Here is a 27526-nt window from a genome sequence, read left to right as displayed (position 1 = left end):
CAAGAGACGTAAGTTATTTTAATAATGCACCACATGAAATGCACGTAACATACCTCATACGCACGGACTAGGCATTCGTAAGGAACCGAAGAAAATATTAAACACAGTTTCCTGTTTCCGTCAGTTCAGAATCTGGTAGAAGGAACGATTTCGTGAGCATGGCTGGTGCAATACAGTCCAGCGTGGTTTTCAGTGGTAACACTGAAGTCAGGACACTATTAACAGAAACCACTTCTGCAGGCTAGCTTTGTACAGGCAGTCCTTCAAGAGCCTGTTTCGTTGCCACTCATTGTTTTTCATGAAACGAAACCGCCAGAGAAACCATTTTCAGGGCATGCTCGTGACGCACCAGAAACTATGGTTCCTCAAGGTTGATCCTATTGCAGCTTACTGATTCAGATTTTAGATTGTCTCTCAAAGAAATCACCCTTCAATCTATCAAGCACCAACGAGATAAAAAAATGCACTGAGAAATTGTCAGCTCCTACGCAGAGCAGTCTGCAAGCAGTTCTTTCCCGCGTCAATCAACCAAGAGCACAGCAGAAACTCTCTTTCTTGCCGAGTGTTCTCAGAGGATACACCCCTCGGGGTGTTAATTTCACTCCTCGTCGGGGTCGTTTGTTGGCACCATGTGGAATATCTCGTTCCTCGTCAGTTTCCTGAAGGAGCCCTTCGATGACCTCCTGGACGAAGAGTGGAGGTCCGCCTCTCCCGGCGGCGGTACACGGCTCCTGTCGGCCAAGAAGCGCTTCTCTCGGCCGTAGAGGTTGCCCAGCCGACCGCTCAGCAGAAAGACTACGAAATTCAGTGCCACGCCAACCATGAGCAGGACGAAGGTGGTTCCGTGCAGCGAGTAGTTGAAGGTGCGCTGGTCGTACACCCAGCAGTTTCCCCGCTGGCCGCAGCTTTCCTCCCACACCACGCACGTCGAGTCCACCAATGAGCCGTACACCAACGGGTAGGGCAGGAACGCTGCACAGTTAATAGCACATGTAGAAGGGCACCAGGTGTTTGCCCATATTTGCCCAGGCTGTGTGCACCAACCACAAGACATTCTAGCGGGGCTAAGGCGAAGCCTGTGGTATGATGCACCTAATTGTGACGTATCTTTTACACAAGTTAAACAACCCACTGCGTAGCGACGCTGTGGGGCGGTTCATTGTACTCCCTTTGTCAAAGGTAACCGAGCAGCTGGTTTTTGCTCCTCAACCGTATACCAGAGCCGTTACGGCACCCCTAAAAGCTGAAAGGTGTCAAAACGAGGACAAGGGCTCCCCTTAAGTGCTTAGCTACGCGCCTAAGAAACACACAACCTGTGCCCGGTTATTGTTGACAAAGGGGGCACTTTTACTCTCGCGTTCATGGGAGCACAAAAAGAAATGTTATAGTTACACAACAATGGACGCAAACACGGCTTCAGATGCTGTCTTGAAGACAACCATGACAGACTTGGGCACATCAGCGTTTATTATAGTCTCCCTTGTACTTTTTTTTTTTGTTAACGTGAGATTTTATGCAGCACAGAAGATCTCCAAGCCGTCGTTTAAGTTCTGATAATAAGAACAGGAGTTCTGATAATAAGAACGGGAGGGTAGCGAAGCTGCCTTTTCTGGGACAAGGAGGGATTAATTCTGCCCAGCTACAGTGGTGTATGTCTGAGCAATGAGAACGAAGCGCAGACAGTTCAGAGCCAATTGATATAATGGAGCTAAAAAGGTGTCGCCAAAACATCATGCCTCATAGCCATCTCAGCAGATAACTATGTATCATGGTATGCTTGTGATGAGCATGGGCGAAATGACATTTTCATTAACTCGCAATTACTTACAGAACAGTGCAAGGACTCCTTCAGCGAATCCGAGTGCAAATGCCTTGTCCTGCTGATCAACACATCTGAAAAGGAGTGAAACATTTTTTTCAGCGATTTTGAAGTCGCATAAAAGGCTGTAGAATATATAAACTAATGCCCGAAATGACGTCCATAAACATGCAGCACAGTTCTTTTGCTGTTGCGCAACATAGAAATCGAGGAAAATTACATTAATACTCTCAAATAAAATTGAGAAAAAACTTACTTAAAAACTGCTTTCGCTAAAAAGGTTTCTAAGGTACGGTGCAGTCAGAGCTTCAAATAATGAACTTACGGGCCAGCCCTTCTTTCTCTTTGCATTCCCCCCCCCCCCCTCCCCCTCTATGTCTTTCCTCACGGCGCAGATAACGGGCCTATTCTGAGTGGGACAATTACTTGCTCTTTTATTTTCCTCTAACAACTTCTACGTACTTTCTTAAGGGTGATAAACATGAAACAGTGTTATTATATACGGAATCATAGTTTTAAATGTCTCTTATGACAGATTCCAAACCCGCCTGAGGAAATTGGGGTACGACTGGATACTTGCACTGAAAGAGCGTTGACTCGCAGTGGTGGAAAGAACTAGAAAACTATCCAATCAGCATGCAGGAAACTAGGACCGAGAAATAAAGAGCTTTAAATGACAGTTCAAAAATGCAGTGGGAAGAGCTGAATTAATAGAGAAAAAGCAGACTCAAAAACCTGTAAAGAAAATGGAAAAGGAAAATCAGGGAGGAATCTATGTATGATAACACAAGTGGCACCGCCCTACACTTTGAAAAGCGGTCAGGGTGTCAGAGAACGCGAAGCGACAAATAGAATTTTGTCCAAGATGACACATATGCAGTGTGAAACAAGCCGTTATTCTACTAGAATGTGTCAGTATCCATCCAGATGTTTATACCAGCATAGCCACTTTCTCTCAGGCCCTAAGGTTTAGGTATAACAAAGGCAATGTAAATGAATCTGCGGTAGATGTTAGCAAAAACAGATTGGAAGATTATTGGCTGAAAAGCAGGGCAGTGGCTTAAGGTTACTAGTTCAGGATTAACAATTGGTCGAACGTGAAATCAATACAGTTTATATGTAAAGCAAGATTGCGAATTTATGGAAGACACCGTTAAATTTGCCAGATTGTGAAAAGAAATATAAAAAGAAAAACACCAAACATGGTGGTACCTGCCACCACCCCGTTTCAAAAGGAGAGCTCCTAACATGCACTCCACCAACCGAAAAGTAGCTCCCTGGGACTAGCCATTTTTTGAAGCGCAATTTCCCAACTGGTATGAGCTAAGAGCTCTGGGGTGACTAAATATTGGCAGGTCTTTCGCATTTGTTGCCCTCAGTGAAAACCTCTTCAGGGGCACTTTAAGGTGTGATCGTTAATTGGGATCAGCTGATATACAGAAAATATTTTTTCAACCTTGTTTACTTGGGATTCCAGATGTTGTTTTGAGCACGAACCTTTTGCGCACGAATGAATTTTTTCCAAGATGACAGCAATAAAGCAGTGCAGATTAAGAACAGCAGATTGCATTTCATTGTCTAGTTTTAAGCAATGTGAATTCGCTGGCATTCAGGGAGACAGAAGTGGTGCTGACACACATGTCGCCTCTCGCCTTGATAAAAAAAAGACTTCCGATATTTCCCGAGCTAATCTGTCTTTGCTCCTCGTCAGAATTTCGATTTTGTCAAGTCGTGCCTTACAGTTCTGATCGTTTTCATCTTTGCAAGAACAGCAATGAGCGGGTAATGAGATTTATGCATGAATCTGATGCGTTTTCCAACGTTCTTTCATGTTCCCTGGCGCGCTCATTAACACAACGCACAGTTTGGCCAACATACACTTTGCCACAAGAAAGGGGGTTCTCATAGACAACACCCGTGGCACACCGAACGAAGGTGCTTAGCGCGTTTGATTCCACAGCCAGAAGTTGCAGGGCCACTAGTGCTGACCTTAAGGCACATCTTGGCCAATTTACACGGCGCAGAGAACACCATCGGGACGCCTTACTTGTTGCCCACCCTTTTTAGGTTTGGGAAACCTTGTGGACGTATGGCATAAACACTGGTTTGGCGTTTTCGAATCTTTCTGGTCTCCGTGTCTTCTTTGGCCTTCCCTTGAATTTTTATTGCAGTGCCTCGGTCACAGCTGTCAACAAGTGGCCACGGAATCCTGCTTTGCGCAGTCTGGCTACCTCACCCCGAAAGTTCTCTTGCATCATGTGAGGGCATGACTGACGAGTGCGGATTCTAGACAAAGGGTCGCAATGGCCCTTTTAACAGTTTTGATTGGGCGATTCCGAATCATAAGGCAAAAAATCTTTCTTGGCTCTAGGGCGGTAGCACCAGCATACACACCTTTCTCCGAGCATGATGTTCAAGTCTAAAAACTGCAGGTGGTTAAGCACAGGTAACTCACACGTAAAAGAGAGCCCTTTTCCGTGCTTTCATTACCACTAATTGCGTTTCACATAGTCTGAGTCGCTTTGGGATGTTAAACCCCCATAAACCATAACCTGCAATTAGAACTTTCACAGCCGCGTTATTTCCTGATTTCTGACCGCCGAGGTCGAGTTCATCGCGCCAAACTTCCGTGGTCCAGGGAGCCACTTTGATAAACCCGCTCATCACAGTTTCTTTGATAGAATCCGGACGTCGCCATAATTGCATGAATTTCTCCGCCTGTAAAATAGCGGATCGCACAAAGTGTGCCGAGTTATGGCCACTGCGCCGAAGCAATGCAAGAACGCCATGCCACAGATCACAGATGACTTACAACAGAAGCTTGGTAGTGCGGCCCCCTTCTCTGATAATTACCATCGGAAGACCATACTTCTTTTGTTCGGGATTTACGCGCCATCTCTTGTCAGCCCAACGTACTTGTGTTTAGCAGAATTTCGCATAGATGGCGCGACATGTCCGTTTCTTGAAAGAAGAGGCTGTGATTGAGCGATACGCGGCTGTCTATTTTTCTTAAATGAATGCTTTCTTCACTGAAGTCAAAGTCTTAATTAAAGTAAATAGGTGTAAAATAATGTTCTTGACTTACGTGTTTGCACGTAGTAAACCACTTGCTGTTTTTGCGCTTACGTTCGTGCGTAGCAATCGCTCAAATATACTCGGAGCTAAGGAGTATGCGGTGCGGCATAGCTACATGCCCTGCAGCATGGCCAAGTTTGACCTCTTCTTTGTTACTTAATCAATTTATAATGCGAATAAAAAAATGTTTTGGGAAGGTTTTGGTTTTGCGTCTAAATAAAGTGTAGCTGATAATATTCACATCGTCCAAGCGAAAATTTTAATAGCAGAAGTAATAGCCTATTTGCTTATTCGATAAGCAAATACGTAACCAGTTTTTCTACTAGCTTCCCTGACACTAGGCAGCAGCATATGCAGGCCTATCAAGGTACGTTTACATTTGAAGCACGCACCGACTAACGTCTCATAGGAGCACTGCGACATCGCAATGACATGCAGAGAGTGAGACTGGTGACAAATGGAGGCTCTTAGCCAAGAGGTTACCTAGAAGCTCTACCTTAGTGCAACGAAAACCCCGCTAAAGTTGTAACATTTCCAGCAATTGTATGACCAAAAAGTTTCAGGAACATGTCAAAGATTCTCAAACAGAAATTTTGAAAGTTGGAAAGCTATAAGGTAGTGGTATGGACATATTGAAAGTAATGATGCAGTCCTCTGATATGTAGCAAAATCTTTCTTTTATAGTGTTCCCATCACTCGTGTCAGCATTTAAAACCGCCATGGAAAGCCAATGGGGAACGCCTTTGACGATAGCAAAAGTGTTAATAGCAAAAAATTAAAGCCTGGCGACGGGAGATCAGCAGATATATTGATTGTTGTAGTGAAGTCTTACAATATATGAAAAAATGGCGCTCATAAAGTCTTTCCCGTTCAAAAACGCTTTTCTCCAGAATTTTTGGGTGTGCATGATCTAGAATAGTAACGCGTCGCTTCCAGCGCGCAGAATGGCAAAATGGAGTAATTTATTGGACAAGGTATAATTCCACAGAATTCTAGGAACATCGAGAGTTACCCTAGACAGTTTTCTTATTATTCCTCTATGCTTCCGAAGAGTTACCTGAGTGGAATGACAATCTGTGCCGCCTTCGTGCTGAAGGAGAACCCTAAGGCGATGCACAAAAGCATAATGTAGAAGGTCAGGAAAGGACAGTCGCTTTCGCAGAACCCGTCTTTAGCCCTCCGAGCCGGACCGTCATTGTCAAAGGCGTCCACGCACTTGCAGTTGTCGTATGTCTGAAATGAAGAAAAAAACAAACGAATAAGCCTTGCTATATAATTTGGGCCCCTCATAGCCGGACGAGCAGTAAGCCGGCCACAAAAATTTTAGAGTGTGAATCAGAAGTAAGTGTGTATTAAACAAGGGATCCAACGGCTCGTACAGTTTGTTGTTACTATCGATTATATACGACGTAAAACCGAGCATTTTTGCGAAGCTCTATAGGAGCCTCGATGCAGCTTAGTTCCTTAGGTAGGACGTTAAAGGGACTATGCAATAAATTAATTGAGATTACGTAAAACAGGCGAGAGATAGGCATTCGATCACTTGTCACCCCAGTGCAAGAATTTTTGAGCTAGCGTCAATAACAGCGAAGATATAGACGACTAAAAATTACGCTCCTCCTCTCCCCCTTCAACTCGTACACGAGGAGCACCAGAAAAAAATAAAGAAAACAGGTCTGGGACTGCGCCCCGCCTGCCTTTGAATACGTCATCAGATGACGTTCGCTTTGCAACTTTCGGTTGTCGCTCCTAGCCCCCCAGCAGCAGCGTCGGCGGTGTGGCGGCATCTCTCCGGTCTCTTCTCCTTCCTGGATTGCGGCGCGCGTCGGGTTGCTTTGCTTGTCATCTGTGGCAATTAGCAGCAATAAACCCGGACCTCGAGGTGCGACTGCTCGCTTTTACGGCCGCGATGGGCATCGAGCCCTATGCGTGCGCACGAAGAGCCGTGTGAGTGGCTCCGGAACTCCCGACAGAATGAGGCGGCAGAGGAAAATTGAAACCATATGCGCGAAGGATGTGCCCTGGCTGGCGCTTGCCCGAGAGGGTCGCGCGGCGGCACGAGCAGACGATTTTCACGGCTACTGGAAGTGTGCCCGTGACGTCGTGGCTGCCGTGGCTCCAGCGAATGAGAGCGCGTGGTGGCCTGGCGACGTCATGGTACAGTGACGTCTTTGTTCCACGATTTTAGTTCCAAAATCGGTCACTACGAGTACACCAAACGGCCCGCGAATTTTGAAAAACACGGTTTTTAAAAGTTCATAATAAATTGCCGGCTCATTTCTGAAGACTCGTACTTTGTGTGAATGCTTCTTAGCATCATTTCTAAGCATTGAAAACATTTACAAGTGACTTTTTATTCGTTGCATAGTCCCTTTAACACCACTGCTTTTTTGAAGCATGGACTCCTTTAGCCGCAAAAAAGTATTTTTGTGTCCTTTGGCACATGATAGAGTCCAATGCTGGTTATACACATCGAAGTCTTAATTCAGGTGAAATTTTAGAACAGTCCTCTCCACTGCAGATGTCGGCGCAATGCATGTGGTTCAAGACGGCGTTTCATCACTGAACGAAAGGTCTCACCAGCCTACCAAAGGGAATCTGTGTCAGGCTCAACAACGTGACGTGCCAGCTGGTGGCACGGTTTAAGCAACCATCTCATGATATTGCTAGAAACTACGCTAGAGTTACTTAAAAGAACCTTTGGTTCGGTGTTTACTTTAAAATGGTGCGTGAGACACCGGTAAGCACCACGCGAAATTTACATCCCTGGCTAAAGAATTTATAATTCAGTTTGTTTTTATCAAGTTGTTCTGGTTTCGGCTTCAACCTTCGAACGGTGGATACGACGTCAGAGACTACTTCACACAACGTAGAAGCCACGTGAAACTTCTTCACTCATTTTTTTCTAATTCACTCAAACTCCACAGGGAGCAGAAAAATCCGTCGTCGTCCTGAGCAATGTTATAAGGGAAGCAGCTAGCACGATGCTCGAACTGCGCGTTCGGGCGTTGCTTTTAGCGTTCTGTAGGTGAGGGGTTCATGAGAAACTCCGAATAAAAAAAGCGATAGAATCGTGCCCGAAATACAACAAAACGCTTTGTCCTAAGTATAGATTCTTCTTAGTATTGTTCAGTAGTTCCGTAGTTTGTTTCTGAAGTACTTTTCTGTTCTGCTTTTACAACAAACGACAGCACAATGCCGCATAAAATTGTTGTTACGTTACTACAAATTTCTGGCCAAAAATGGTGCAAAATTTGTTGCGACGACAGAAACCTTTCTGGTCTGTTTTTTGACTGGCAAGGCGCATGCATTTTTGCACTAGGCGTGTCAGAGTAAAATGTTTTCTCAATGGGTGCTATACCCGCCGCATAGACGCACATAAACGCACCTTGATAAAATAATAAACGTACACTGGTCAAGAAAAACCATAAAAATTAAACGCCAATGCCGCAAACCTTTGTATTGTTAATTTTTTCATGCTCAATGCCACCGGCACGCGGCTTTATGTGACGCAAGATGCGACCAGATTTATTTCGGACGATCGCAGCCAACAGGAACTGATTCTACTTCTTTGAGACTGTTGGTGTTACTATGCACGCCGTAGCTCGAAAGTTTTTCGTCAGTTTTAAATCGAACAAGGACGAGAGCGGCAGGCATTCTGTTCGCCGACCGCTGAGCACGCTTGTTGCTACCGGCGCCGCCATGTCATTCTGTTGTTTGTGGGCTGTAGTCAACCCAATAGAGTTTCTTCTGGAAGCCCTTTTCGCAGTCTTCCCGACTGCCGGACTGCCGCCACCACTACATGGCACAATGTTTGGTGTCCTATGTTCACTACGCGAGCTGCATGCAACGGTGATGGCTTACATAGAGGTGAGACTGCAGAGGGAGGAGGATTTTATTTCAGGAAGCGTTCTACGTGTCCTGTGAAGAGCGTGCATGTGTTCTGCATGCGCATTGATTCTAGGAGACGGTGCGAAGAAAAGTTTTTCCCTCTGGCGACGATAAAGGTTTCGTCCCGGGCAGTGGTGTGTCGTATTTAGTCCGCTCTACAGAGTCAAAGCATTTCGGTGCTGTTTCAGCCGTCACCTGAAGTCGCAGTTTCACCTATATCGGCAGCGCTACCGTATTGGCACGGAATTTTTTACACGACGGCAAAGATTATTCATTTTTTTTAATAAGAGACTAATTACTCATCAGCATCCACCGAAGCGCAGCCATATGGCTACAATGCTTATCTTTATTATTTTTATTACTCATATCTTTGCAAGTGTAGGTTTATCATTTCTGCATTTTTCGCTTCTATAGACGGGCGATATCCCATCAAGCCCTATATTATATTTCACTTTGATAAACGTGATATGGAAAAAATGTCAGCCCCGCTGTCGCCAGTACATTAATCTTAAATTAGTGCAAACCTTCGGTTTACTTAGTGGAAGCTGTGGATATTGAATAGCGTGCAAGCGCCAACCTTGCTTTAGCGATTAAGGTACCTGGGACTTAGAATCAGGCAAATTGGAACATTAACCAGGTAACCAAGCTTGTGCATTCTTGACATATGTTCAGCTGATCCGTGATAACTAATAATGAGTTATTCATTAAGTTTCGTAACAATTTTTGTTCCTTCTGCGTAAAGGCGTAGGAAAGGTAAAATAAATAACGATAATATTTAAGACAATATTCTCACCCCTCTCTCTGCTGTGCCGTTCGGTCCTTTGGTGGCGCATCCGGCAAAGCAAGGAGAAAAATACGTAGTCTTTCCCTCGCATATGGGATGGAACACTTCGGTAGCGCAGGAGCAGTTTTGGTTGCAGCTGTTGACCAGGTCTAATCTGAAAAGAAAAAGAACGGTGGCGTTTCGGAACAGGGGTGCAGTGGATGTAATACTAGCACGATGTTATTCACAAATACTGTGACGCGAGAAAACAGACTAAGTGGACTACGATTTGAGCCGCACATGTTGCTGGGTTGGTTGGTTCATACTTCAGGAAACAAGAACGGCTCCAAAAAACAAGTACAGGACGCAAATGGAAACGGGACGCTAACTTTCAGCACTTCGCTCCACGGATGACTAATATGTAGCCTCAGTACACACGCACAGATTTGGCTAAATTATCCCCAGCATATCCCCAATCTCTACATGGCAAAACGGCCGATGCTTTGATGAGCGCCTGGGCGATCATGAAGGGACAACAAATGCCCACATTTACCAGCCCACTCTTGTGTGTCCGATGTCGAACCTGTATTGAAATAGAAGTTCACGTGAACTTTACAACAAATGCCCACATTTACCAGCCCACTCTTGTGTGTCCGATGTCGAACCTGTATTGAAATAGAAGTTCACGTGAACTTTATAGAAGTGCGCGGGAACTCTAAGAAATGTCTCACAATGAAAACAGAGGCGACATTTTTTTTTCAGTGACATGGCGTTAGTCCTGAGTGAAAATAACGTGCTTTGTCTTGATTCGCGATGATAGGATTTGCAATCTGCTGTCACTGATCTTTCGTTGTCGTTTTGCTCAGAAGCAGAGACGTAGACAGGGGTCCGCAAACAAAACGTTTAAAGTTAGTGCCCACCCCATCATCTTTGCGTCCTTGCGTTTTGCTCGTTTTGGCGCTGTAGCTTTGGAACGTAACAGCGTCTATAACTCCTCGCGTATTATATTTTTTTTTGTGGAAACCTTCAGGTTTGCACCTCAGTAAAATTCGCCGATCATAGTAGAGCCAAAAGTATAAAAGGTGATAACTGACTACTTAACGACTCGCTATCATGGTTTCAATGCGACCATTTAATTTTTTCAGTTTCAATTCATATCCGCGAAAAAAAGCTTCTTTTTATTAAAGGGACGCTAATTAAGGACGACTGCATCGAATTATTATTTTAAGCAAACATTTATTCTCTCGCTCAGTTTGGCTATGTCGCTCTTTGTGAGACAATAAAAGACGCATTTATCGGCGACACAATTTGCTTTTAAAATCTTTTCGCCAATGGATTGAAACTCATGAAGTGCTTAAGTACCGAAAAGAGCGGATTGTCGCCATTTTGAAGTGAATAGCAATGTATGCGGTAACCTCCCGACTCAGCGCAAGAAATCCGTGTTGACATACACGTTATAATTGATGATTCAGCCGATAATGGCGATATCTGGTTCTTTTGTTTTTTTTCTGTTATAGCTTATAAAATCTTCGTTTTCTGTTAGAGTGCTCTATTTGTGGCAGAACGCAGTACGCTGCGGATCCAGGTCAACTTCAGTTAGTCCTCAGTGCCATTTTATGATACGTAAAGGCAAAATATGGTACTTAGAAACCCTTCTGCACAGTTAGTAAAGCCATAATTGCCGCAGAAGGAAGCTATGCACGCAAAATGGTGCAACAAGTACTTGAGCCTGCGGACAAGGAAGGAAGGTACTGGTTTAAGAGCAAAGCCGAAAAAAGAAACGGCCATTAATACATGCGGGTTCTTTATGCCAAGCGGATTCAATGTACTTAGTAAGAGCAGCGTATATAGCAGCATGAACACCCGTACAGCATTGCTCGGTGAGGTGAAAAAATGGATAAGTAGAAAAAAGAGATGCAGTGAATATAAATTAGTCGCCAGGCCTATTGCAATGTGTCGACCCTTGCACTGCATCTGTACACAACTGAAACGCCAATATACCTGCACCTAAAAGAATTAATGTCAACTTTGAGGCAAGATAAAAAATACCTTGATCGGAGTTCGCCTTTTTCTCTCAGAGGAGGCTGTGGGCAGCTGAAAGCCATCAGTGAGATAAATATTAGAGCTGTGATAAGCTCCGTAGCGAAGATGATGGCTGTTAGTATGCGCGCGGAAGGCCGAAACGTCTTCATCAAGAACGCTGCACCCAGTGTGGCTACCATGGCACACCCGATCGGGAACGTTCCTACGGAAAAAGGCAGCGACATAAACAATCAGTTAAACAAAAATCACCAAAATTTCTTCGCCACAGGTAAAGTTCTTGTCTCAAAACTATGCACGAAATTCATTGCAAGGAAGAGAAATAAATGCGATAAATAAAACAACACGCACAAAAACGAAACCATCAGTACAATAGCAACTGCTGCGGAACCGATGAGCTGAGCTAATTGGAGCTTTTTATTTGTATATGAAGGGCATCCCTTGTTTGATTGCAATGTTTTTCACTCAGTATATCTCCTTACTGTGCATGGTATTAATGACACCTTAGACTGAAGGTAGAGTGCATGTGGAAGCGACATCCTTCTTATAATGAAAACATGGACGGAACACAACAGGTACCGTGATGTGTAATTCTGTAATTATTGTGCTTTATAAAACAAATGATGCCATTTTTTCACATTAACCGTTTGTCATTCTGAAGCCATTAAATGCATTGAAGGTCTGAAATTTTCTACAGAGGGTCAGTCAGCGCGAAAAGGAGAAAAAAAAAACTTGTCGGAGGTCACGCGAAGACACGGTAAAAAAAATCGAACAAAATGCAGTTCACAGCAAAAGAGCAAGTGACGCTTGATGCATGCATACCACTTAGGACTGAAGCAGCACTGGGTGACTGTTGGAAATGCTCTTGCACGTATTTAGGCACGTACGTACAAAAACCCAGGACTCCGAACCACTTGAAGACGTGAGCGCCCATCTGAGCGACTATTATGGGGTTCTTGATAAGTCTCTTGGACGCTTCGAACGCTTCTGCAAAAGAAATAAAGGCACCGGCATCAGTATCACATAACTGATGCCTGGCATGAGACGTCCAAGAAGACGTGAGGTGACGCTTCTTGTGATATACCATCTTAACGACACAAAGCTGGCAACACACTCAGAAATATACTTGCCCAACGTGTCAGATGGTCTAACTTCATGCAGCAATCAGGACTGATATAGCATACCGGCGACGCTGAATAAAATTGGTAGAGGTTTAGTATGGTTAAACATGCTATTCAGCGAAAGCTTCACAGCAATAGTTACGTGACGTCATTCACGCGACTAATCACATGACCCCCTCCCCCTTTCCCTAACGCAAGACTGAAAGATCACCCAAAAGTCAAAGGTTATCGTACGGTCAAATTTCAAGGTCATGACCATGTGGTGCGGCACCAAGATGCTCCACAAGATTAGGCTGAAGGGCTTAGCTGTGATGCGACTTATAGCCATGCATGACCTCTAACTCAGTGAAGGCCGAATTTAATGCCACGTTAAGCGCGGCTCTACCTAGCGTAGTGAAGCATTCGCTTCAAAAACATGCTCCGCACTAATTATTTCTTTAAACTTGATTGCGCGTTCTTGATTCTCAAAACACATGTAAAGTAGTTTATGAGCGATCTTGCTAACTAGAGATTTCATGTACTCCAGCGTTTTCTCGTTTTATGATAGATAGTCAGGAAATAAAGCAGCGTCTAGCCGTCGTTTAATTCCGGCATTACAGCTTCACAAAATGTTGTGCTGCCCTGCTGGATCTAGCAGTTGCTTTTACTACAGTCCACTGTTGCTTTACCTTTGCGGTCCACTGCCGCAAATTCGGAACATACCGTTTACACGCCAAGTACTCATTACTAACTGGAGCTATCATACAAAGTTCGATGTGAACGTGTTCATACTAGCCACCACTTTCCGGCCAAAACGTTTAGCGTCACTATTAGCAAAACATGGGAAGAAAAAGGGGGAGCAAATGAGCAACTTCTAGCCAATGTCTAACACTTTCGCGCCAACCATTTTCTAACAACTTTCGCGGAAGAAATAGGAACTGGCCGGTGGAAATAGGTGGTGGCTCGAGGCCTTCGATTTGGTCTTTCACACAATTAAAGATAACTGCACAAAACGGACTAAATGCTATTTGTTGCTGTGCTAGCTCAAATATAAAAAAAACAGCACCAAAGTAATTTGGAATAGTTTCATTTTAAGATCTTCATTTTTCGCTACTGAAGAAAAACTGTAATAACATATAATCCTCTTACAATCTAATATAAGCATATCAGCCTACACAATAACCAGTGATGATGGCGGTGATTATTAACTTGTTCAGTGATGTAAAAGAAGCGCCTTATATTTGTGTTCCACAAACATTATAAGTAAACCAACAGTACATTTGAAGTACGCATAATGTTAGAATCACGATGTTCATTTCCTCTCTGGTAAAGACTGACATGCAATAAGGGCTTTCAGGCCTTAACAGAAAGAAGTGGCCATGTTCTTGTTTGAGATTTTTGCGCTTTCATAAATAGTGTGATTTTTCGCTCATGTGTTCTGTCCCGTTACTGCATGCCAAATCGGAGGTGACGTCAAATGGAGCATTACGGCTCTCTGGCACTTCGAACTTGAAGGATAAAGTTCTGTGGATTAGAATGATGCTTTGATGAACACCTTGGTTCAGAACGATGTACTCTCATAGTATTCAGATTTGAAGCGCTGATAGTGATACAGAAAACAAACAAGACTCAACACCATTTGCGTGGCGAATGGTACAGTCATCGGCCGACTTTCGACAAAGGCTGCGTAATACCGAACGCGTTCTGACTCTTTTTTTTTTGGTTTTATGTTCGAGTACAGCACCATAAAACCGTTTATAAAATTATGCGACCTTTGAAATAAGTGTCGCATGTTTGCCAAACCTCTTAGGCTCATGTCTTGCTCTTCCTCAGTCGGCTGGTCAGAATTATCTTCAGCCAGACGCCTTGGGAAGAAGAATAGCGGCAGGGAGAATAGCAGCTGCAGGAAGCCGAGAATGAAGAAGCCTAGCCACCAGGCTCCTATCCAACGCGGGTCTTCGTCCGCGAAGCCTGGGTCGTCTGAAGGAACGAATAAAAGTAACGCTGTAGTAATTTTTCCCACGCTGAACAATACGCGAGCTCTTGAGCAGTGACAACTGCATTAAACAACATATGATATTGCAGCAAAGAAGCCGGCATCCAATTGGAAACTAGCTCAGAACTCATGATTGATAAAACAAGCAAGGCATCAAGAAACCTGTAAAATGCTTACTTATATGTTTAGGATTATGATACGTATTAATCCAAGTATAAAGTATATTAAATAAACAAGCTGTACCAAAAAGGCATTTACAGCTCTCAAAGCATAATGTGAGCTTTCAACCTCTTCGCTAATCGTTCGGAGTGTAAAGACAGTTGCGACAAGGAACAATTTTAGTTCCACCGAGATAAGATTACTTGCGGCGTACGTGGTATATCAATGATAATGTCGATCCCGACTGTGGAATAAGAGATTCATTTCTGGTGCAGAAAAGCAGTCAAATGTATCAAGAGTAGGCACTCACAATATGGGTCTTCGTAGATTGCGAGAATGAGGGCTGAGAAGATGAATCCCAGGCACGGTCCACATCCACGAACAACTGTCATGATCGCTGCTCGAGAAAAGGGGAAAAATGAAAATATTTTCTTAACGCCATAAATAAAATTTTATTTTGTTTTATCTTTAAGTGTGGCAGCTCAGCGTACAGGCAGGTTGGTGACGCTCAGCCTGCAGAATATTTTCCTTTCCCATCTAGGAATTTCTATAAAGCATGCAGACACAGGAAGCATGAAAATCATGAGTGGAGGTTGCCCTTCTCAGGAAATACTGGTACCAGAGACAAGTACGTAGACACAATCGTGCGCGCGTGCTATTTAATATGAGAGGCGATCTCATTTTTTCCTAACCGCTGCGTACGCAGATAGAATTAGTCGAGAGGGCGATTGAAAAATAGGATTTTAAACAGCGGCTGCATTTGTTGCCGGAAGATTGACGAACATTCTGTGGGAGCTTATCTCCCAAACCACTCATTGTTTTGTCTTTTCAGCGAAGCTTATGGTTGAGTTACTACTCCTGAATACTGGATCCCTGCCCTCACCCATGTAGACGGCTGAGTTCTTCTTGCGGATGAGGTCGTCCAAGTAGGCTGTGCCTGCCGAGTAGTAGACGGCAGTGCCGATGCCCGTGAGGAAGTTGCAGCTGACCAGCAGCAGCAGCGCCGGAAGCGTCTCGGTCTTGCGCGACTGGGCGCAGTTGAGCTCTCGGTAGCGCCGGTCCTCTTCCTGGTCGTGGCAAAAGTGGTTCAGGTCCGACTCTACCTCGGGGTCCGTCATGCTGAACGCCTCGTCCGCCTTGCCGAACAGCCAGTAGGGCAGCGAGGCCAGAAGGCACGAGGCCCCCATGAGCACAGCTGCGCCTCCCACCCATCTGCAGGAGACAGCCAGCAGCTGTTTGGGCCTGGTAATCTTAAGCTTAAGAAGGAAATGCATAGTGGCGGGTGCAGGATTGGCTAGTTAGTTAGGATTGGATAGGATAGTGCGTGTAGAGTGAATAGATATAGAACGTAAAAGAATATATAGAAATGAGTATTGACTGGACACACCACCAGTCATACTCATCTCCATACATTTTGAAGCGAAAGCTTCACTACGCCAGGCTTTGAAGAGTGTACCGTCAGTGCGTCCTTGAACAACTCGAATCGCACAATCCCTACAGGTGGCTGTGACAGGACAGTCACCTGCCAGTGCAGTGGCACATCATTTAACCGCTGCCCCACTGCGCTGGCAATGGTATGAGGACTCGCCGCCATTTGTGAATGCTAAGTAGAGAATGAGCAATTCTGCATATATGGACATTAAACCATAAAACACTTCGCATCATGCCGTTATGGCGGATATTAAGTGCCTCCTGCAATTGAAGAATCACCACCTGCTTCCGCACATCTGCTGGGTTTTACTAAGTTAAACTCCTACCAATTTTTTCTCCCGTGTTCACGGTGCAAGTGCACACTAACCAGGAGCATTGCAATTACACCAAGAACAGGGCAATGCCTTAGAAAAGAAAAAGTTGCAGATGTGCTATAACGCACAGTTTAAGAACGAAAGACCCGTGGGTTAGTAAACAAATGCCAGTTATTGTACCGTAGCTGAACTTAAATGAAGGAAATGGACATCGGAGGCAGGACGTATAATGCGAACAAGCGATAAGCAATGGTCTGCTCGGTTAGAAAAGTTGCTGCCAAGGTGGCAGGAAAATGGTAATCGGAGGCGCCGGAGAGGTCAGATGTTGAAATGAGATTTTGAACTTCGCTGAAGTAGCGGGAGCCGGGGCTGGAGCAGGACAGGGTTACTTTGAGGTCAATTAATGGCGAGTGTCTTGTATACAGTAGACGCAACCTGGTTGACGTTACAGTTAGTTATAGTCGTCATCAGTGCAAGGAGAGGCTGAACCATGATGCCACGGCACCACGTAAAGTAGCTGTATTTGGAATAGATGATACTCATTCTTTCAGGCCGTTTCTTGCAACATATACACCATACCTTTTAGGTCAATACACATATATCGGCCGCAGAACAAGCAAACAACGCTGAATAGTCACGCTAAGATGCAATAATTCAGCTTCTTATTCTTTAAGAGCAGTCGCTAGCTGAAGTAACTATCTGTAATTTAAAAAAAACCTTCCCACTTTTCACCTCCTTTAGGAGGAGTAGACATGACGATGGTGTCTGCAAATAAATTGATTTCTCTTCTCCGCTTCCTTTATAGATTCCTTCATGCAGTGTAGACGATTATATCACACTCAGCGCCTCGTTCAGGGTGAGCAAAAATAAGGGCTCCCTACCTTGGCCGGTGCCTCTTTGGACTGTAGGTGCCGATGAAGACACCCAGAAGAATAGGACCGAAGTTGTCGGCGAAAAAGACGAAACCTGCTGTGCGGCTCCCGTAGGCGAACCGCCTTTCCAGCGTCGTGTTGACGCCGATGAGGTAGGAGTAGTAGCAGCCTTGCAGGATACCCAGGGCAGAGAAACAGATCATGTAGCACACCGGTTTAGTGAAGAAGGCCAGGAAGGTTCGCAGTGCCCCCTTCTTCTCCGCCTCCTTAGAGCTGCCACCGCGCTCCGCGGTTGGAGCCATGACTCAGCAGTTGCGAAGAACGCTGTTAACAGCCCCTTTCACTTTTCTCCAAAATTTGTGCTCAGCTGGCTCTTTCGGCGCATGAGCAATGACGGCGGCTGTAAAAGTCAGAGATATCATAACGGGGTTACTGCCAACCAGAGAAAGTGAGTTCGAAATGTCGATTAGAAGAAAGCAGGTACTTGGGAAAATGCGAGAATTTTTTTTAATGATTCATTTTCGGCGTATGACTTCTACGAGCATATATGAACGCAATAGCGTCCTTGTAATTGCAAGCAGAAGCCTTGGGGCACTGACGTAAAAAGTGCCTGGAATTGAGCTAGTTCGAAAAGCATTGCAGCAGAGCTGCGCTCCCTGTAATTTACACGGAGTGTTAACAAAGGCAGACAAGAACTACTATGCGCATGCGCTGAACCATTCTTGTTAACTGTGTTCCGTGCAAATTCTAAGCACCACACCTCTCGTACAGCGCTTACGTAGCGATCGCTGATAGCGCTGATAAGTGCAATCACGTAGTACTAGGTTCAATGTACGGCTACAAATGTCGTGTTTTCAATACGACGGAATCAAGAACATGACACTCTTAAACTGGCTTCAAGGACATAAGAAGCTCATCGTGAAGGAGGGGCCGTCTACTACGATGTTCAGTGTTCTGAGTTACTGTTTGGCGGATTAAACATAAGATGTAGCGCGTTATAGATATACACCGGGCCTGTTTCAGCGGAGGTTTGAAGAATAGATTTTTTTTTTCTCTCCAAAGCTTGGCAGCATGTAGAGTTAAGGCGTCGTTATTTTATACCTGAAAGCACCCATTCATACAGCCGCTGCTTCCAACTTTTAACAGAAGGAAAAAAAAACGCCTTGATGGACGATGAATTATTGAAGCTGCAGAGAATAAACAATGGTTACTCGATATGAACGTTTAGTCCTTTTTAGAGAGTGATGTGTAAAAAAAAGGAAGGGTCATTCGTTTCCAATTTTGTTTTTGTGCGCCACGCACAAAAACAAAATTGTTGGCACCACATTCTCGTATTTATCCCTTGCTCATGAATTTTCGCGGGGGATTTCTTTCTCCTCAAAGTTAACTGTACATATAAATTCCTTGTCGAAAGTCCTCACGCCACAGGGCTGCCTTTTGAGCTGTTCAGTCTCGTACCTACAGTGCATATAAAACTCAAAATGTCCGGAAAGTTGAGGACAAGAGTTTCACGCCCTTTTTGACAATCTGGAATTTCGGGTGTGCGGTAGCCGTAAACTACACGGCTAAGGGGCAAACAATGTGGCCTGAAGACTTTTGAGCAAGGCTGTAGATGCCTTTGTGTCGAGTGGCGATGTACAAAAGGCCTTCGGTGGTATGTTGTCCTCTATAGAAACTAGTCCTTTCTATCGATCAGAACAGAGTGTGCAGTACGATAGTGTGCAAACAAACAACAAAAAAGACGCAAGTGCTCAGGCCGTTTTTGCTTGACATATTGATGGTGTAGACAGCATGTAATTGCTACAAGATTGGTCTAGGATAAAGCTAATGGAAAGGTAAACTTTGTCTCTTTTTTGCTCAATGGCAGGTCAGGGAAAAGCTTTTACGGGCTATTTCGAGCAATGAGGACATTGGGCAGCGGGTGACAGTAGATGTGGGAAGGTTAGGGCCCAGGGCGGCGCCATCAGTACCTTGGAGAAGCCATTAGAAGCACTCGGAAGGGCCCCATAAGTGCACTTGCAAAAGTGTCACGCCGCAACAATATCAGCAAACACGCCCCCCGATCCTGGCAGGAAAGGGTTTGGCAAAAGCGTACGGACTTCTTCCAGAACTAGCTTTGTCCTCAACGAATTCCCCAACAACCTCAGAGTAATTAATGAACCCCTGGCGACTTGCCTTTCAACCTGGCAGTTATACACATTTTCAGTCATAACGATAAGTAAATTTTAAAATCACAGTGAAGTGGCACATTTGGGACACGCGTGTATGACGCAGGAAACATAACATTGTCTTTGGGTTATTTTAAAAATATACATAAAATAGAAAAGATGTGCGTCAAGTTGAAAACATCCTTAAGCAGTAGGCTTCACAGTAAACTCTACCTTGATTTGGAACGGTACGTTCACTGCCCGCTAAACCTGAGGATAAAACAAGCAAAAACTCTGTATGTTCAAATTTACAAGCTGTATAGAAGCAGCTTTTTTAAAGTTAATGATCGCAGGGTAGTACCGCGTGCCTAGAGACTAAATTCGACATCATTTCTCTACTCTTGACCAACGGTATTTGAGTGGTAGAAGTGTGGCGAGGGCTGCTTTGAAGCGTTATGCTAGGTACTATATGTATAATTATTGACCTGTCAAAACTTTTGAAGCCAACCGATACGTATACAAGTTGAACCGGAGTGTTGGAAGATTTTGGAGAGGTTACATAGTAACCAAAACACTAGTGCTGTTCTTCATTGGAACGCAAACACCGAACCCATATGCTGCAGCAACTCCTTTTTTCCTGCTCCTCTTCCTCCTGCCATTATCCTTCCTCCAATGCAGCAAGGAAAAGTTGTTACTTAAAGCGACTATTCCTGACGTCTGTACGCTCGACAGTATGAGTAATAAAGCGCCAAATTTGACATCAATTTCTCTTAGTGTAGCGCCTAGCTACTTCAGTGAACTCTCACAAAAGCAGAACGAGTGAGGCGGTAGCATAAGTTATGCAAAAGTCAAAGGCAGCTACCAAGGGAACCTCGAGTGCTGAAGCAATGGTTACTATCTCAGCGTGACACCGTTCAGTCTCCGAGGCACACTCAGTGCTGATACGCGGCAAAGAGCCGTCCCAGTGCAGAAGGACGTTCCTCCTGAACGAAAAAAGGTTTCTTGCTCAGCTACAGCCCTCCTTTATGTTTGCTAAAAAGCGTTTAGCGTCTTAGAAGGCTCACTTACTTTATGGCGACGTCAGGCCGGCCCATTCGCAGCAGTCAAGGCGTCCCGACAGGGTGCTGCCGATTTCCACACCGATTATCAGGGAACGAGATACCACATTGTGCCGTGTCTCCGGCCTGTGAGGCACGGAAAAAGAAAACACGCTTCGGGTCCCGGTCGAAGCACTCGAACGGCACTCGGACCCCTTATCAGCATGCCGGGATGATAACTAGGCGCGCTGCTGATCTGGGCTGACGCGCACAGAGTTGGCATGCGGGAGACGTGATACAGCGGCGTGGGTAGATGAATTCGGTGAAACAGCGGCTGTTACATGTGTCGTATTATTACATGCCTCGTAAATGGGGTGTGGTACCCGAGCACAGCACTACGTACAATGAAACAATTGGGTTGCTGTGCACACAGAAGGTGGAGTGATTACAGCCGTTATCTTCGGGTTATCACATATGATAGACACTACGAAATGTAAATAGTTTTTGTTTGTGCCGGAATAAAATACAAGGTCATCTCAGAGTTATAAGGCTCACATTTCACAACATATTTCTCGAAACAAACGTCAGCTTTCAGAAATTCAGGAGGCCTGTTGTGGGACCATCATTGCAAACGTTTGCCCTCAGTGCAAAGCAACCTAAAGTTCCAAAAGGTATACTGCTACATGAACAGATGATGGACCGATTTTGAACTTTTCTATTGGTTTATTGCATGTGTAGGAGTTCACAACAAGCGCAGTTTTTTTAGCCGTCTAGAAATTGACCCTATTGAAATTTTCTAATAATAATAATAATAATAATAATAATAATAATAATAATAATAATAATAATAATAATAATAATAATAATAATAATAATAATAATAATAATAATAATAATAATAATAATAATGAGCTCATTTTTCCCTCGGTACAAGGAAAAGGAGCAGCCGCAAAAAGCTGCTGCGAAGAGCAGCTTGACGGGGCGACTGCCCCCATATTTGACAACAGCTGGCAGCATGACACGAGTCAGCACACATTGAAACAACCAAAAAGGTCAACAATGAAAATAATTTAAAATAAAACTGCAAAAAAAACCAACAAAATAGTCCAGGCAAAATCCATGGCAATCCTACAGAGAAACATATGAAAGAAAACAGTGTACACTTGACAGGACTTCCCATAGGACAGAATGAAGATTCTCATTGATAATACGGCATCTAAGACATCATCAATAAGGTTGGGAGGGTTTTATTGTTCTTGTGGAATAGTGATTCACAGTGATAACAGTTTTCTCTATAAATCTAGCAGGTCTCCAATATTTCTGCATCGCTCGCGCCAGTAATGAAAAAGTCCTCGATGCTTACAACTTTTATCCATTATTGCCTTGAAGATTTTCACTATCAACGCATTACAGAGTTAAGGTGGTAATCGCTGGCGTGCACTGGGAAGAGAGAATCGTAGAAACATCAGGACCTGACTGCTTCACTTTCAGCAACTCCTTTGAATGTTTGGATGTGGGCCAAAGAGAATGCCCCATCGTATCGTCAAGTTTTGTCGCTAGGTGCTACTAGTGTCCCTCTTTCGCACCTAGATGCACGGAGACTTTAAGCCTTTAATATCAAGGCACTGAAAACATCGAATGTACGAAGTTTAAGCACTTCGGGGTTGCTGGTCACTAAATTGCAAAAATGTAGAAAGTAATAAATTAACTTAGAAATAGTATATTGTTACTGAATAGCTAAAATTAGCTAATTCAGCTAGCTTCTCGACGTGCAATAAATCAATATCAAAGTCAAAATCATTCTAAAGCCCTCCAAGGATTCAGTTTGCGAATTTGTATGTGAGGTTGTCCTGCCGGTAGGGATAGCTCTCGCAATGGGCGATTTTTTTTACAGGTCTACTGCATCTCTGGCTCCTGAAAGTTTTGCTTTATCTTGAAAAAGTATGTTGGGAAATGTATCTTGTTCACTACTGTGAGAAATTAACGAATTTTAGCAAACATAAATGAAAACAGTTGACACTTTTATCGCGTATCGTACGTGATATGCCAGGAATTCGAGGTTAAATACGGTTTCATCACCTTTGAATGTAGAATGCGTTATAAGCCCCTCGTAAATTGGCGTTACTTTAATGGCAACACGTAACATTGCGAAGCACGAAATAACTTACTGGGTGCGATTGCATGCCATTTTGAAAATTATATGGGCCGCGGTGGCTCAGTGGTTTTTCGCGCTCGGCTGCTGACCCGGCCGCGGTGGTCGAACTTCGATAGAGGCGAAATTCTAGAGGCCCGTGTACTGTGCGATGTCAGTGCACGTTAAATAACCTCAGGTGGTCGAAACTTCCGGGGCCCTTCACTACGACGTCCCTCATAGCCTGAGCCGCTTTGGGACATTAAACCCTTCAAGGCCATAACATGATATGGACATGGCATTTTAAGGACGCTTCATCGAATACTAACGTATGCAAACAGGTTTTTTTTTAGTCCATGCAGATTTTTGTTATAAATACCATGAAAGACATGTCGATGCGGTATGAGCAGTAGATTGTACGGCACCGTGGACCTCATGCACTTTCTAGAAATGGAACAAAGTACGATTAACTAAAACTAACTAATCTGTGAATACGAAGACGGGCAGAGGACAAACGTCTCTTGGTTTGCCTTTCTAAGGCGCCGATAACGTAAAATTCATACGCAGCCATCTTTTTTCTGCAGAAGGACGACCGGAGGTTTAACGACTAGTCGAAGATTTTAATATTCCACACTAAAGCAGGTCATCCACCTGGCCGTCAAGATTCTGTCATTCGGCTGCCCGTACACGGCGGTGAACGATACGCGATGCGAGGTGACTAAACGTAGTTTATTGAAATGAGAGTTTGCCCGGAGAAGAGCTGCAGCAAAATGAATTAAGTACGATCTTTGAAAGTATGCGCATGTGTCTCGCGCTGTGCGCTGCACGCCTTTCTCATATCAAACCAAATTAATTTTTTTTCCTTCCAGGACGCAAGGTAAACGTACTGCCAGACTGCAGGCCGTCTGGATCTATCGTGTGGGCAGTTGTCAAATTTTAAGAATTGAGACCGTTTTTCGAGACATCTAAAGTTAAAAACACGCTTTGGAAAGCTCTTGAAGTTGGCTTTTCCTCATTCCATGATGTTAAAATGGCGTCGCTCGAATTTTTAATGCAGCTGATACAGACGCAGTTTATGTGTCTTATGACGTAGAATGTGTTTATGTGATTTCCGGTACCATTCCACGTGCTGAGGCACCATTTTATTAATTCCTAATTGCGGGAAAGCCAACTTAACCAGCTTTCAAAAGCGCTTTTGACGCTGGATATCTCGAACCAAGATGCCTATTAAGAAGTTATAAGAACTTGGTTTGTTTTTGATGCGGGCGCTCGTCATTCTCAGAATATAATTTTTCGCCGTAAAACCAAAACTTATAAAATTGACTGATCGTCTTTCAATTTCACTCTATCACGTCTATAAAATCCGACTTGCCGTACAGTCCACATGCGCAGGCCACATTGACGTATCTTTCACGGCTTTGAAAAGTAAAATCTGTGCAGAATAAAAAGAAATACTCGGTATATAATATCTCAATCATGTGAATTGCTCGGCAAACCTTTGGGCTCCTATCTTTTAAACGCTGTCTCTTTACAAGGCAGTGATCGTTTTTTCTTTCCTGACCTGCGCCTTTTTTCATGTTTGCAGTAATAATCACAGCAGTGAAGATAACGAGTACAATAGCAGCAATGCGAGCACGGCTTTATTATTTCTGTACTACGTATAGCCACAAGATATGAGTTGAGTTTTCGCAGACATTTCCGTCTACAGTGCAGGATATGAGACGGAAAACAAAACGGATGCCTAACTGTAATTCGTTTCATTGATTTAAAGCAGGAGTGAACGAGTCACCGTTGGTGGTCGCACCTCTTTCACCGCATTCTCTTCTTAACATCTTGCGTTATTCAGAAAGAGCGAGAGACTACATTTTCATGAAGGCTTTCCCACATGGCCAGTAAGGCACGTTTGTGCGCAGTAATGAGAGTAATCAGGGTGTGGAGTAATGAACTAGCTCAACTTTTCGTTTTAATCAGGATAAGTTCTAACGGAAGGCCCCGACGCCCCTTAAAGTCTTGCTGGACCCCCCGCCCCCCATAATGAGCATCCTCATTTATTATAAAGGCAATAAAAATTTCCAAGTTGCTATATGCATGTTGTTTATCGCGCTCGCCGTGGTGAAGGCATCGGATTGTTTCTTAGCAGGTGAGGCTATTTAACGGCCTCTGAAATTTGGCTACATGACTGTTCTCGCACTTTAGCGTCACCTAAGCATGCAGTCGTGGTCAGGAAACGAATGCTCGGTCTCAACAGCCTATTGGCTTTGTCGCTGAGTCGCCGCTGGAGATACCTATTCTCCTTGCTTAGCTTAGATGTCAACGGCCATAACTTCGTAACCTGGACAGTAACTTTTGTGCAGAGTGAATAGATATTACAGTTGTGTGGGAAAAAAGATGAAACTTTTCACATGACTCTTAGATGTGCATGATGTCAAAAGCTATAGTTCAGGACCGATGCTTTGTTGGCCTTCCGTTATACCTTTCTTCAAGGCGGTTTGTGTTTCAAGGCGGCATAAGCCACAGAGATTCATATCGATTAGGCTTTTATTTTTTCAGCATATCGGCAATGGTAAGGAAGAAGAATTGTTATTTTTACGGACTTGTCCACAGGATTAGGCTAGCCGAAACCATAATGAGAAAAAGTGCAGTTACAACCTATCACTCATTGAACTGTTGGGGGTGCAAATGAAGTAATTCCCAGCAGGAATTACTGAGAAGTATAAAAGAAATGGCTGGAAAAGCATGTCAGTGGTTCCAACCAAGCTAAGAACCCGTGGCTGTCAAGCCTACAAGTTGTCACTTTAGAACTGGGTTGCCTCGATGGGGAGCGTCTGTTTAATTGATTCAGAAATATAGGTCAACACTACTGTAACGTAGCTGAGAATTATAGTAATACGGTGAAATTCTACCAATACCGATATGAAGAACACTGGAGGCGATTCCAAGGCAATTTGACGAGGTTCGTTTGCAGTGCCACAACTAAACTAAAGCAAGGATCACTAACCTCTGCCACTCAAGCGTTGCCGCTGGTATGATAAACACTCGATGTCTGCAGCTGGTAACAATTATCACCGGATCCAAAAGACACCATTTCTGCCCCTATGATGACGCTCATGCATGCGTAGAATGCTCTCAGAAATGCCGAACAAAAAAACAGCAGATGGTTTAGCGGGGCTAAGCGCGGAATACCGTGCAGTAGCACTAGTTTTCATCACCATCATCATTAGCCTGGCTACGCCAACTGCAGGGCAAAGGCCTCTCTCATGTCCACCATGTCACCTAAGGTCCCTATGTGCTGTGAATGAGAAAACATTCTTTGACCTAAAAGCCTTCACACTAAAGGCTTTTACCATAAAGACCTTTGAACTAAAGGCATTTGCCCTAGTGGCCCATACCATAATAGCCTTGCACCTAAAGCCTTTTACCCAGAGGATATTTAACTTGAAGGCCTTCACCCAAGTGAACCCTTGTCCGGCCAGGTGTGTACACTTGGCAGGTTGCCCACAACCCGGTAGGCAGGTGGGCCGCCTGCCACAAAGCACGTACGTATGCCCGAAACTGGAAAACGCGCGACGTGTGCTAACGCGCTAAAGGTCTCATTGACACCGCACATATCGGCTCATAGTTTAAACGCACCTTCTCGATTTCACAAGCCGTAGATTTACTCCCAGGAGCAGAGAACACTCTTGCGTATGTAGTAGTGCACTTTTATTTGCATTAAATTTGTCAGTTAAATAATGAGCGCACATTGCGCAAGAAAGTGTTGTGCTTTAACCAATATGTACGCTTCAAAATTATGTGCAGGTAGCAGAAAACAGGAACCAGAAGGCACAGCTTACCTCTTTGTGAGCTTTCAGGGTCTTCTATGATCGCTGGGAAGGGTTCTACATACGCCCGCATGGAACTCCTGCGGCAAAATGCTGCATCCTTCGGGGATTTACTTCTTCACAGGGGCTTTTGTAAGCTTTGAAACAGCGTGCTCTAGTATCCTTGTGGCGGTCGCTAGAACTCTTCCGCATTTGGACAAGCCACCGGAATTTGGAACCCTTCGCACTCAGCAAGCTGAGGACAGGGTCGAAGAGGGCAGTTAAGATACGCTACCTAATTGGGGTGCACGTGCGTCAAAGCTTGATAAGCCCCCGCCGTTGCCCGGGCGCATTGTTTATTTAAGGCTCCTTTCTCCAAGATTATGAGGGGAGTAGGTCTTAGTTGCTCTTATCTCCGGCTTTTATGGCCTTTTAGTTTGCACAAGCGTAGATGGGAAGCCTCATCACGTAACTCCAAGGAATAGCTGCGAGTCAGAAAGACAAAAAAAGAAAACGAGTGATGCGCTTGATGGGAGATGCAAGATATGTTACTTGTGTGTGAAGTAACGGAACAAAAAGAAGGGACGGTGCCGGACTCTGTCTTAGAAGCGTGTGTCACGTTTTGCTCCTGAAAGTTTCCTGCTCCTCTAAGCTTGAACTGCAGTTTCAAAAACGTTAGATACAACTTGCAATAACTAATCTTCGAGTCAGATGCTTCAGCTTCAGCTGCGCTCATATTAGTACGGCAATCATGATTCGGCGGCCGGTTATATCTGGATTATTAAAGACCTCAGTGATTGCTCAAATTATGAATTGACGGCTGAAGCAGAGACTACCTGCACCGACAAAGCGGTAGTGTTTCATGCGTGTTTCAAGTGTGTTTCAAACTTTCAAACTTCAAAGACTTTATTTCTTCCTTACGAAGAAAAAGGAAGCTGAGGCAAAAGGCCT

At 44.3% G+C, this 27526-nt stretch overlaps 1 protein-coding gene across 1 annotated transcript; it reads right to left on the bottom strand.

Annotated features, from left to right (window-relative positions):
* On the bottom strand, nucleotides 1-26845 carry LOC144098728 (solute carrier organic anion transporter family member 74D-like). Its single transcript, XM_077631566.1, has 12 exons — nucleotides 26609-26845; nucleotides 20676-20791; nucleotides 17470-17860; nucleotides 15727-16055; nucleotides 15154-15240; nucleotides 14492-14668; nucleotides 12411-12575; nucleotides 11598-11793; nucleotides 9579-9723; nucleotides 5952-6127; nucleotides 1829-1893; nucleotides 1-972 (listed from the first exon to the last, which is right to left on the bottom strand). Exons 3-12 carry the CDS (start codon nucleotides 17760-17762, stop codon nucleotides 599-601), a joined length of 2007 nt encoding a protein of 668 aa, XP_077487692.1. The 5' UTR covers nucleotides 17763-17860; nucleotides 20676-20791; nucleotides 26609-26845; the 3' UTR covers nucleotides 1-598.
* Nucleotides 26846-27526: the final 681 nt, after the last annotated feature.

Source organism: Amblyomma americanum, chromosome 7 (genome assembly GCF_052857255.1).
Source record: "Amblyomma americanum isolate KBUSLIRL-KWMA chromosome 7, ASM5285725v1, whole genome shotgun sequence".
Lineage (NCBI taxonomy): Eukaryota > Metazoa > Arthropoda > Arachnida > Ixodida > Ixodidae > Amblyomma > Amblyomma americanum.
This window is presented reverse-complemented; position numbering and strand designations above follow the sequence as displayed.

What these genes read in the sequence shown, in the direction of transcription:
- LOC144098728 (XM_077631566.1), bottom strand. Translation starts at nt 17,762, where the DNA reads ATGGCTCCAACCGCGGAGCGCGGTGGCAGCTCTAAGGAGGCGGAGAAG. An exon ending in CCAAAGAGGCACCGGCCAAG is followed by an intron (nt 16,056 to 17,469) that starts GTAGGGAGCCCT and finishes TGTCTCCTGCAG; the next exon opens with ATGGGTGGGAGGCGCAGCTG. An exon ending in AGGAGTCCTTGCACTGTTCT is followed by an intron (nt 973 to 1,828) that starts GTAAGTAATTGC and finishes TTAACTGTGCAG; the next exon opens with CGTTCCTGCCCTACCCGTTG.